The sequence below is a fragment of the Pezoporus occidentalis genome, unplaced genomic scaffold (genome assembly GCF_034315485.1).
Source record: "Pezoporus occidentalis ecotype Australia unplaced genomic scaffold, CSIRO_AGI_Poc_V1 ctg55, whole genome shotgun sequence".
In the NCBI taxonomy this organism is placed as follows: Eukaryota; Metazoa; Chordata; class Aves; order Psittaciformes; family Psittacidae; genus Pezoporus; species Pezoporus occidentalis.
In genome coordinates this window covers 3,326,573-3,338,638 of record NW_026915888.1, presented here as the reverse complement: position 1 = coordinate 3,338,638, position 12,066 = coordinate 3,326,573, and the positions used below count along the sequence as shown (strand labels likewise).

General features: G+C 43.3%; 1 protein-coding gene across 9 annotated transcripts in view; it reads left to right on the top strand.

Moving 5' to 3' along the window:
• Positions 1 to 12,066, top strand: part of RAPGEF6 (Rap guanine nucleotide exchange factor 6) — a 115,680-nt gene that overhangs the window by 53,608 nt on the left and 50,006 nt on the right. Inside the window, exon 1 of one of the 9 annotated variants that reach the window (XM_062638119.1) lies at positions 1,719 to 2,756. The exons of the other annotated variants lie outside the window; for them this stretch is intronic. Coding sequence (XP_062494103.1) covers positions 2,703 to 2,756 — 54 coding nt within the window. The 5' untranslated portion in view covers positions 1,719 to 2,702. Of the gene's footprint in view, positions 1 to 1,718; positions 2,757 to 12,066 lie in introns of those variants that run through there. 9 annotated transcript variants of the gene reach the window in all.

Here is a 12,066-nt window from a genome sequence, read left to right as displayed (position 1 = left end):
CTTCTGAATGCAGTTTTGTGAATTATGAGAAGGGATGCAGTACAGTCACTGCAAGGTGAAGCTGACGTGTCTAGCCTATTGTTCAGTATTGGAGGAACAGGAAAAGAAACAGCTATTTGTATAGCTGCTGTGGTGCATTTTGGAGATCTGAAGTAATTACTTTTAATTAATTAAGTAATTAGCTTTTAATAAAATAGACTCTGCCTTTGTACATTTTGCAAATGGAGGAATGCAGTTCAAATATTCCTTCAAACACAAAATAAACCCAGTAATACTTATGATGCATGTGTTACTATTTTCATTATCTGATAGAAGTTAGGTAAATTCAGACATTTAATACCAGTTATTGTTTCCTTTCAGACAGTTTTAGGAAGGGGAAGGCTATTTTCTTAGTTCAGGTGCAGCTCCCAGCATCACTTGGCTTATCTGCTGGGAAGAATTCAACTTCTGGATGACTGCTGAAGGGAGCTGTTGGTTTGAGGTGGGGTGGGGGGGTCCTCTTGGTATAACTTGGCATCACAAATGTGAGAATCTTCATCCATGTGTTGGATCCCTTGGCACAGTAATCGGAAAAAGGGATTTTTGGTTCTAGTAGCCCCTAGCTCACTTTGGAAGCTTCTGTACAGGAGGTTGTGGCTATCAGTCATAGTTTTGTCTTGGAGAATCACCCTCAAGTCTGATGCAGACCGGGAATAATGAGATACATGGTGATGAAGATGCTTTCCAAAGAAAGGAATACAGAAGCAGTGAGTGCCCTTCTTGTAGCTGAAGTAAATGATCCAGAGTCCTAAATAATGGCTTTCACAGAGCCAGCACCCCTGGTCCCCTCCCTCTTCCGTGCTTTCCTCCCTCCTTGCACGGTAGCAGAAGTCATTTGCCTTCTAGGAATGGAAAGCACGGCGGCAGCCCCGGCTCCAAGGTGTGGGATCTCGTAGGTGCTTCCTGGGAGCAGCTCTCCAGCAGGCTGGGCTGCCTTCCAAGGCACGGAGCTGCTTGCAAATATTGCAGCTTTTAGCAGCAAAGAGAAAGGATCAATCTCCACTGACTACAGCAGAATTAAGGCAGTTTTGGTTAGAAACAGAATTGGTCTTAATTGAGGGGAAAAAAAACCCCAACCCACCCACCGAAACTTTTAACATGGCTTCAGAAAGAGATTAAATGATGAGAATTATAAATGCCACCTTCCAATAAGGAATTTACTTCTCATTCCAGACAGAAATCTCCTCGTGAGTGTATAGGATGAGATAAAAACCTTGAGCCTGTGGTATGACATACATCCATGAAAGCAGGAATTGTTTTGTTGTGAGCTGGTGCTGGGTGTATCTGTGTGCATGCATGCGAACGGCTGCAGGTATTTATTGTACTCATTTCTAAATCTGGGGGCAGAGATGAGGAATAATCCACGTAAATACTGTGGAAAGTGTTAATAGATGCATGTGGTTCGTTTAAAAAATGATTTAGAGAAAGAAACATATTGAGAGTTCCAACATATGCATGAATAGATCATAAAAGGATATAAAATGCAATGCAGGGGGGGTTTGCTGAGCAGTTGCTGTACCGATCTGTGTGTTTATATCAGGTCAATAAAGATGCTCTGTTGGCTGCATCTGCAGCTCCAGTAGCCAATTGATCTAATGCAGTTTCTAAAGGCTTTCTATACAGGTGATGTCATCCTTTTAGCTCCGTTCCCCTCCCACTCTCTTTCCTCCTTATTAGATATTTCATCTTGCTGCGGAGCATCCAATCGATGGGAGCTTCTCCTGAGGGAGCTGCTGAGAAGCAAGCAAAGATAGTAGGAATTAGGACTCCAGCAGTCAGGCTTGCTGTAGCCATGGATGTACTATTTTGTTGTGCGTTACAGAGATGTTTTAATTGGAAAAGCTAGGCGTGGATTAACCGTGGGGTCCGACTGATGCATTAGAATACTGAGCAACACTGCAGAGTTGTAAACTGCATTAAAACAAGGGGGGGGGGGGGGGGGCAGAAGAGAAAAGGGTTTGTATTGCAGAGGCTTTAATACATTCCACAGAGCAAACCTGTTAGAGCATAAATATTGGAGCTACAATCTGGACACTAATCGAATTTTTGCACTTATGACGGACAAGAGTATAAAGAAGAAACTTTAATATCCAGGCTGTGGGATTCCCGGATCGCCTGAGATGCTGAAGAACCCGTGCAGGATTCCAGCTACAATATGAATGTGAAGTTCCCGAAAAGTGGACCCGAAGATAAGCCACTTGTCAATTCATTTGAGTGAAGAGAAAAAAGGGAATTTGAAGAATTCATGTGTCACCTTTTGATGCATTGTTGCTTTAACCTGCAGTTCTAATCCATTTCAGCATTAATTCCATTTTAGCAGCACTTTTCGGGCGCATGCCTCTTGCCTGGGGGAACGGATGGCTATTTGTATTTGAAAAGCCAGGAAACATTTTGATTTCAATTTCTGTGCTTGTTAGAACTGGAACATTTTCATAGGGCTTGCTGCTGCTGCTAACTCACTGCGATACTGAAAACTCCTCAGCTATAGTGGAAGCTGTAATTGAATTCAGTGTGAAATTCAAGCCTGAGAAGTTGCATACATGTATGTTTGCTGCTTTGGTTTATGATTGTTACAGAGGATCCAGAAGGGATTTTGCTCAGTATTTTCCTTCCTTGGCTTTTATTTGAGGAAAGAAACTTTTTCCCCCTCCCGAGCCTAAGAAATGGCTTTTCTTGTTCGATGTTACGCCAACTGCCTGCAACCGTGGGCCTCCAAAGTAAGTAAGATTTTGTCTGTGCTGCATTCCTCTGCCATGTATTGACAACCGTGGTGCTGTTTGAATGTTCCCTTCTCCGAGCGGCACGCGGGGGTTTGAGATGCCGGACTCTGCATGGGCTCTTCTGGTGGAATCCTTTCCAAACAGAAAGGGGGGACCTTGAAATCTTGGGGTTTGTTTTAGGTACCAGTAGCTTACAAATGAACAGGAACCATGAAAAAGATGCTGTTTCCTTATGAAGTGTCTAAAGCTTGCTTTTTAGCCTAGAAATAATGAAGCAAGTGTTACTGAAGCGTGGCATTTTTGTGACTGCTTGTTTTTTGCTAACTTGGAAATATTGCTGTGCAGACCCACTGATGCTCTAATTCCCAAGCTGTGTGAAGCTGTCCTGCTTGTTCCCTTTGTGCAGCACTGTGGAATTGGTTATTATTTAGCTGAACTATGTAATTGCAATTAGCTTTAAAGGACACAAATAACTGTGTGTGTCTGAAGATGCAGTGTGTTTGTGAGACTGGGGAGGGAAGGGTGTTCCTCTTAAAGGAGGTAATGAAATCTAGAACATTCGGGCAAAGTCACCTATTGAGATAAAAGCCTTTAAAAACTGTTTGTCAGACTCTCACTGTTTGGTTTGCTCAGTCAGGAAATCAGCTGAGTTGCTGGTATTTTATTAATGCTACTGCTAAGAAGCAGGCACCTAAGACGTGGGAATTGGCTTTCAAACCGGAGGCCAGGCGTGTATTCTGTATTATTTATTACTCTTTTGTATTTATATTGCAGTTTATGCAGGCAGGAATAAAGACTGTGCAACTTCCTTGCATGTGAAGCCAGCAGGGTCTGGAGGCAGTGGGCACAATCCCTGTGCTCTTGACATCACGAGATGCGGCATTGACTTTGGAGCAAGAAATTTGCTCTTGACTTTGGTCCCCAAAAGTTTAGAGCCTGTGTGACATAGTGTGGGGAAGGAGAGAGCTGGGTGTGCAGAGTCTCTGTGCAGGATGGCTCTACCTGTTGGGTTATGTCTCATCAGTAAATGGAAGCTCACAGTGCATAAGGGTTAAAGTGCTGGGCTTTAGGGTTTCCATGTGCAGTTGCCAAAGTCAATGTGTGAGTATACAGGCTTACGTGTTGGTGAATTTTGGCTGTTTCATGTGTGCTGAGTCCACCCCATCATCCAGTGAAGGAGCTGCTGGGGCTCAACTGCCTTGAGGGGTAAATGGGCTCCGTCTGCTCATCTCGGGTAATTGCAGCTCCTCACCTTGGAGTTCCTGCTGGCAGAGGTTGGCCTGATTGTATCATCATCATGTCTCAAGTAGACTCTTCTGCTGCCTTCCCTTCCTGCTCTGTAGACATTACGTATGAAAGGATGAGTTTACTTAAGCTCAGCTTAGCCGCACCACCCTTATTAAGGAGGTCTGAAAGTGTCATTGCTTAAAAAAATGGGAATGCTTAGTCACGTTGGTGCTTCAGCTGAGCTTGCTCCTTCCCTAGGGTTTGGGGCCAGTGAAAAACCACAAAAAAAAACCCTACCCTATGCTCAAATGGGGCTTTGGTAAAGTAATGATGTAAAATATGGTGAAGGTTTTTGTCCCCCTTTGTCAGCTCTGGGGATGGTAGCCAGTGGATTGCTGCCATGCCAGTCAAGCCATTTAGTCACCCATTTAGTATTCATAGATATAATGGTATAAATACTGGGGATGGGGAGGTTTGGGTTTTCTTTTTTTAATGGCTGATGAAAATTGGTGTAACTGGGTTTGCATTCCAATCATAGCTAAAAGTTCTTTATCTTTAAAACCCCAAAAGCACCTGTAGTCCCCTTTTGCAAAACCCACAAAGCCCCCCAAAGCTCCCTCAACCCCCCATAAACTTTTAAACTGAGCATTTCATGGTGTTCTGCAATGCTGAAGAGGGCTGTGCAAAGGATTAAACACACTGATGATGAGCTGAGCTATGTCTGAGTTTGTTCCATTTGGTTTGATCTGAGCTTTGTACCACAGATCCGTCTCTGACGGGTGCTTATAATAATACATATACATATAGCAAAGTAACTGATGTCAGATTTCTAAATGTGCAACTTCATAACTTCTAGCTTGAAAATGTCAGGTATTTATGGTACTGTTTTGAACCTAGAACAGTTTCTTGCCACAGAGCAGTGAACATCTGATTTATCATTTGCTTTCTCAGTGCTTAAATTAACAGTTTCTTACATTTCTGGAGATACTTGTCCCAGAACGTTTTTCATTAGTTGCCTTTAAACTGGTATGGGACAATAGTCTGAAAATGGGCTCTTGACTCAGTTGTAATTAGAGCTGTTCTGAGCGTGGTGGTGTAATGGTACCTCGATTCAATCAGAGCAAAATGAAGTCATGTTTTGTATGACTAATCAGACAGGTAAGCTTTGGTCAAGGTATCCAAGGGGGAAAGTACTGCTGAAGTTTAGCCTTGACCTGAGGAGGCTGACTTGCGTGGCTGTGGAGTGACCTGCAGCAGCAGCTTTAGGGGCTCTGGAAGATGCTCCCTGGGTGGAAGGGATGTCTACACTGGGTTGCATCGTGCACACATCTCCCAGAGACTCTGTTGCTTTTGGCTTCCAAAAGCAAAAGGGACAGAGTAGACTTCAGTAATCAGTGCCATCTATTTTCCTGCCTAAAGAGCTACTAGAAGGAGGATAAGCTGGGAGAGCTGTGAGCGTTGTGTATGAACCTTTCAGCCCTTCCAACAGCTTCTTGTAGAGGTCAACAGTGTTGCTCAAAGCTATGCTGATACTTGGAAACGTGTCCAGGAGAGGTCACCTTTGCTGGGAGCTCCTTTGCTGGGAGACGATGGTTGTTCCTCTGTCAGTTTTGCCTGGAGGTACCAGTGGCAGGGGCAGAATGGCACATCAGAATGGTCTCTGCCCCAGAGACCGTACACCTTCTGGAATGCTTGACTTTGGGAGATGAGATGAATCATGGAATAGTTAGGTTGGAAAGGACCTTAAGATCAGATAGATAGATGCAGGCAGCTTAAAGCAAGCATAGTGAGTATGATACGTAGCGAGGATTGTGACAAACAGCAATCAAAGCAGTCCCAGCTGTCAAACCACTGTGACTCTGGAGTAAAATGAAGCAAGGTGAAGGATCTTTGCATCAGACTGGTGAAGGTCTGCTTCCAAGGCTGGTTGTATTCACCAGGACAAGAGGCATTCAGTTTACACTCAATTCTTCTGATACCAGTGCAGTATTTTAAAGCAGAACATGTGAATAATTCAGATGTATCTCAGCAAGGTGCTGATCATCTTTGGAATTCTGATCATAACTTTCTCAGTGTCTGTTAAATTATCTGTAATGCACTTTGTGGTATTAGATTCTTAACCGTAGCTGCATTATGAAGTCATTGGAAGGAGAGCTCGAAACTTAACGATTCAGATGTATATGGTTCTTCTGTAATAGAAATTTTATGCACAGCCTAACAATTTTCCAAGCCCAGACTGCATACACAGCTACCCTGTTTGTGTAGCAGGAGGGCCTGATGGGGAAAATAGGGAGTGATTGGATAATGGATCTACAGAGAATATTTAAAAGGGGATGCTTTTTGAGATAATGTGCTTTTTATAGAAAATAAGGGTTTCTGAATTAACATCTAAGCTTCTCAAATGTTTTTTTCCTGAAGGAAAACAGCTTCATTCAAGATCCCAGGTGCATGTTAAACTTGTCTTATGACAGTAGACAGTAATTTATTTCCTCTAGGCTTCAGTGGCGTTCTTCTCTCTGTTCTTTAGAGAAAATCTAATAATGCAAAGCATAATAACAAGATGCATTTGCTCTGTGAAAGTTTGTTTGGGTTAGAGCAGAAGACCTGGAGTCATTTTTCAGTCCCGTTCCTATTCCTGCTCCCCTATCACAGGCTTGTGATGCAGGTTTTAGTTATCCGTAAGTAAAATCAGTGTAACATCATCTGATTCCAAAGGGCATCGATCTGATCTCCAAGATCTTGAGTTGAAACCTTCATGCAGTTAAGGATTATTTTCAGCTCCTCAGAAGAAAAGCAGAGCTTGGATAGTGTGTCCTTGATTTGATTCCGTGTCATCCTTGTCTTTGCTAATGCACTTAGGTGGAAAGTAGCCCTGGTAGGATGAATTTTAAACGTTTTCAGTACAAATAGAATTAACTGATTCGCAGTCAATTTTGATGATGTCTTTGTTGTCCTCTTGGCCTTGCCTCTCTCTCCAGCCTTTCCTTGTCTGTACCTGTTTCTTCCAGCCCAGCACCTCATCATCACCCAGAGCAGGACCTGTGAGTGCTCCTCAACCCAAGTGTTCAAGTCCATGTGCAAGCACAGGCAGTGGGCGATTACCCTGTGAGCTCCTCTCTTCTGGTTCCTGGTGGCTCTCTTCCCTCCTGTGAGCTTCAGTTGCGTGGTTTAGCCCTCTACAGAGCTTTAGGAGTTTCAGCCAGCTCCTCAAGAGTATTTATGAGCTCTCCTATTCCATATTTTCTGATCTTTGCCCCTCCATGCCCTGCGCAAGATTGCATCGTTTCTCTTTCATACTGCTTTTTAGGAGCAATGCCTCTTGTTACTCAGTACCCTGATCCCTCAGCATTTGAAGAGTGAGTGCTTGGATTGATGAATGATGATTTTTTTCCTTACACTTAATTAAAAGTTAAACTCCTTTCTAAACCAACTTCCATCAGACTTTTTAAATGCACTTTTTGCTTGATAGTTTAAGACAAAAATGGCTTAATATGAGCCGTGTGGCCATTTACTCTGGAAAAGCTGGATTTTCTTGTACTCCGGTATCTGTTAAGTTAAATGCAAGTACACATCATACTGGTTTTCAACAGAAAAAGCCTTTTCCTGAAGTATTGTTTTTATCAGAAATTGGCTCTTGATATGCAAATAACCGCCTATCTTGAGTTCCTCCCAGACTTTGTTTGTTTTAAACCTGCTTAGTTACAGTTCTGCTCAAGCTACAGCCCAGTTCCGAACCACCCTGTTTTGCTCCTCTCACTTCCATGAATACATTTCTTTCTGAATACAGAAAGAAAACGTAGGTGGAAGACTGGTGTTCCTTTGCCTTTTTCACATGGACCTGAGGTCCCCATTCTACAGCTCGGAGCTGTGAGGGAACATGTTGCTCACAGCATTCGTGTCCATGCATCCTCACAGCCCTGTGAGCTGCATCCAGGAGCCGATTGCCACTTGCGGGTCATCCCAGTGAAGTGAGGCTGTAGCAGCCTGAGGATGTGTGAAGAGGAGCCATCATTACCGCTGCATTTTACCAATCAGTGTATATAAGGGGTTATAAATTATTCAGCTGAGATGAAACGCGATGCAGGTTTGGCGTATGTGTGCCCTGCAGACCTGTCTCAGGATGAGAGAGAGCTCCCTGCATGTCACACTGCTGCTGCCTGCGTGGTGCTGGAGTTGTAACGGCTTCTGTAAGGAGCTGAAGTTCTCCAAGTCATAGTAGCACTTGGTGCTGCCACAGTTTGTGTTCTGCTGTGGTTATTTAGACAAGGCTCTCTTTAGTCTTGCACTGTATTAGTTTTCATTAAAATCTGAACTCTGCCATTGCAGATAAGCCTATTTGAACATTCCTGTTACATTTTCATAATAACAAAGCACAATTCTTGACACTTTAAAAGTGTTGTGCTAGGAATGGACCAGAGGTCATAGAATGACAGACTGGTTTGTGTTGGAACGGACCTTAGAGCTCACCCAATTCCAACCCCCTGCCATGGGCAGGGACACCTTCCACTGTTGCTCTGTATTAGTTGATGGTTGGAAAGCAAAAAAGAGGCAACGTGGGGTTTCCATGTTGGATATTCCCAGTGTTACGAGCTCCCATCAATGCTGGTACGTCTTTTTGCGGGTGAATTTTCAATGCACTTCTTCTCCAAAGCCGAGACGCTCGCGTGTCAGACTCTTAGCGTTATCGTGAGTTAAGGCATAGCAGTAATCTATAATTTAGACCTACGAAAACCAAATTAAAATTGCATTGCAGGCGTGGTTTAAGGCGACACCAGAATTTAGTTGGAGATTTTGTCCTCATGTCACCTTATTGTAACTAAGGAAACGTAATACTTGAGAGGATTTTATTTTCTCCGCGCTGTAGGAGCCGTGAAGACCAAGAAGCTCTTGGCTGCCAGAGGCATAGAAAAGCCTCTGGGGGTTTTTATTTCTTTAGATGTTTTTTTGTTCCGTTTTGGTTGGTTGGTTTGGGTTTTTGTTGTAAGCCTGGGGTTATTTTAAGAAGGCTCCAAGGGTTTCCAGGGCACTGCGAGGCTGTTGTGAATGGTATCAACTTGGTCATTATTTTGTTGAGCTTTGTGTCTATAGTACTGATAATGACTGGAGTGTGTATGTACTGTAGCTAATGAATCGAAACAAGTTTTGACATAACTATTGCCAACAAGCCCATCTTTTGTATGTTTTAGAAAGGAAAACGATCTGAAGTTGGTATAATTGGAGAGGCACCGGTTTTGTTTGCATGATGTTGTTGAAGGCTCCAGGATTTTGTCTGATCCTGTTGGGAAAACAGCTGATCCATCAGTTGGCTTTTGAAACAAAAAGACATCTTTGCTGCTCTTTAAAAATCTGAAGAAATCTTTTGTGCCACTGGTGGAACATCTGTGGTCTTGAAGGAGGAAATGGGTTTGTTTGCATTAAGTTAGCTGAGGACTGATGTCAGCATCGCTAATTCAGCTGGGCTCGTCTTACCCTCTCAGTGGATACCAAAGTGGCCTCTTTCTGTATCTCAGAGGAGCAACTTTCTCCTCTCCCATTAACACAGCTCTAAGTGTATTTTAAACTGGAGCAGAATATGAAAGGAGAACGTAAACCAGAGTGAATTTATATCAGTCCTTGGGAAAAAGGCTAATGAAAATTCAGCAAAATGACTTCAGAGAACTCCAGTTGGTTTTGGTGGTTTCTCATTATTTTGCTAGCAGGGTATGAGAGATGATTAAAACAATTCCCTTACTGATGCCAAGGAGAAACATCTGAGAGGTGGGGGTTTTTCTTTTCATTGTTTTGTCTTAGGTGGAAATGAGTGGGATGTATGAGAGCAAAAACTGGGATGCAGAAAGGTCTGCTTGGTGAGAGACTGACTGTGTCAGGGGGAGTGAGCATCACTGCTCTGATTCCAGTGGGGGGAGGAAAGAAAAGATAGAGCTAATTCAAGAAATCAGCTGCGTTGTGAAAATGCACAAGCTGATGATGGACACTCAGGCACGTAGTGAGACCATCCAAACAGCTGGATGCTGTAATGCCAGTGGAAGGAAAAGTATGTGGAAGTAGAGCCAGCAGTGTCCTGTCCTCTTAGGACATGCTGCCTGGGATGGGCTCCAAAAGGCCAGGACTGCTGTGGTGCAATGCATTTGGGTGCTTGCTGGTGTCTTGAGATAAGGTATCCATGAAAGAGCCATGTAGGAAACCCATCCCACCCTCCAGCTCCTCAGACAAAGCTTCCTCTGCTGTGGTAGGGGTTTGGAGCCTTGTCACTTAAGCAGAAAAACGCTCATCATCTCTGAACCCTCCAAATAATTCAGCTTCCCGTGTCTGGGTAAGGAATCGTGGATTTGGGGGTATCAAAAAGAAAATGGCATGTAAAGGGAATGGAAGGATGTAGTCACTGACGAGGAGAGCTCTATCATCAAGCGGTCTTTTTAGTTGGGCAATATAATGTAATTTTTAAAGCTGAAGGCAAACATGCTTCTTTTCACTGGCTCTTTGTTACAGTCTAGACTTTCTGTATTGTCTGAGAGAGGAAAATTGCTGCCCTTAAACCACGTGGGTGCAAGGGAGGCTGAGGCGGGAGCATTTCCTAAAGCTCAGAGGTTCCCAAGTGTCATCACAGTTCACTCCCCAAGGGTGTGTTAATGGGTTCCAGCTTAAACCAGTGAAAAGCTCTTAATGGAAAGCCTCAAGCAATAAACAAAATAATAAATACACGTGCCTTAAAAATGGGATAGCTGGGCTCGGAGCTGAGAGCTGGCTTCAGGGGTGGGAGGGTTGGTTGGTGTAGCAGCGCGTGGTGGGTTTTATGGTGACACAGCAGTCGTACAAGTGCTTCATGGAAAGAAACCCAGTGGTGTTTCTGAATATTGCTCTTGCTGGCAACATTTCAGGGAGCTTCAGAAAAGCAGATAAGGTATAAGGTTACTGACAATCTGTAAAACCAAGGACAGAAAACCTGCTTACACAGCCTATAAAAGGACAAACTGTTCCCTCGGAGGCCGATGCTTTTCCTGTGTCCAGACTACATCGATCGGTTGTGAACATCCTTACAGGGACTTAGGAAAACTGATGGAAAACTTTGCTATCAAGGTGTATCAAATAAAGAATGAGGTGAAACTTTTGCTTCCTTATTGCCCATTTTCCATCCATTAATTTGGATTTGTAATGGACACTATACACCAGGAGAGCTATGTGGACTGTGCTTCCAGTAGTAATTTGGCTTGTGATGATGAGTCCTTTGGCTGCTGCCCTCAATTGCAGGATGTTTCTGAATGTGTTTATTAAACATGCCATTTGTTGCAGGTTAAATCACAATGGTGAAGCTTCTTTTACACATGGAAAAAGATAATTTGTGGGTCTTGTGTCCATCTGTCAAGACTATTTTGCAGATTCATGTTGTCTGTATCTTTTCAGCATGTGGTTTTTTGGTTATTCAAACTGTACCAGGAAGCACTGATACTTGCCTTCAAAACTTGTGGCAGAAAGGCACAGATGTGGCTTTTCCATAGGGATATTGGTAAATCCAAAAGTAAGTCATCTAGGAAGTAAAGCATGAAGAGCGTATTCCCTCTGCTGATGAGGTTCTTCTCTTTCATTTCCCTGGAAGGAATGAGGAATAGAAAGACAAAGCTCTCGGGACTCTCTCTCCATGGCATTAATTCACTTATGACTTCTGTGGTTGCTTTTCTCTCCCTATAAACTGTGCAGTGATTTTTCTATAGCCTTAATTTGTAGCAAAACCTTCCTAGGGAGCACATAAAGGGAAGCTGTCCTCAAGCTAACAATCACTTTTAGTGTGCTTCTCAGAAAGAGTTGATTCAAGAGTTGGTCATCTCATCAGAGCTCACGGAACTTACTCTGTTGTACAGGGCATTACAATCTTAAAAACCTGTTATACCCAAATTAGCTTTTAATTGAATTCCCAAGTACTCTGTGTGACTTCACTGCTGAGAGTAAATGGGGTTTGCGTAGGAAGTAAATATCACTGCAGACGCACTCTGCTTGGGCCTGTAGAAGTGGTCTGTTAGCGTGTGAGATACACCATATATTGGAATTTGTACTCCCATTAACTTCAGAATTATGGAATACGACT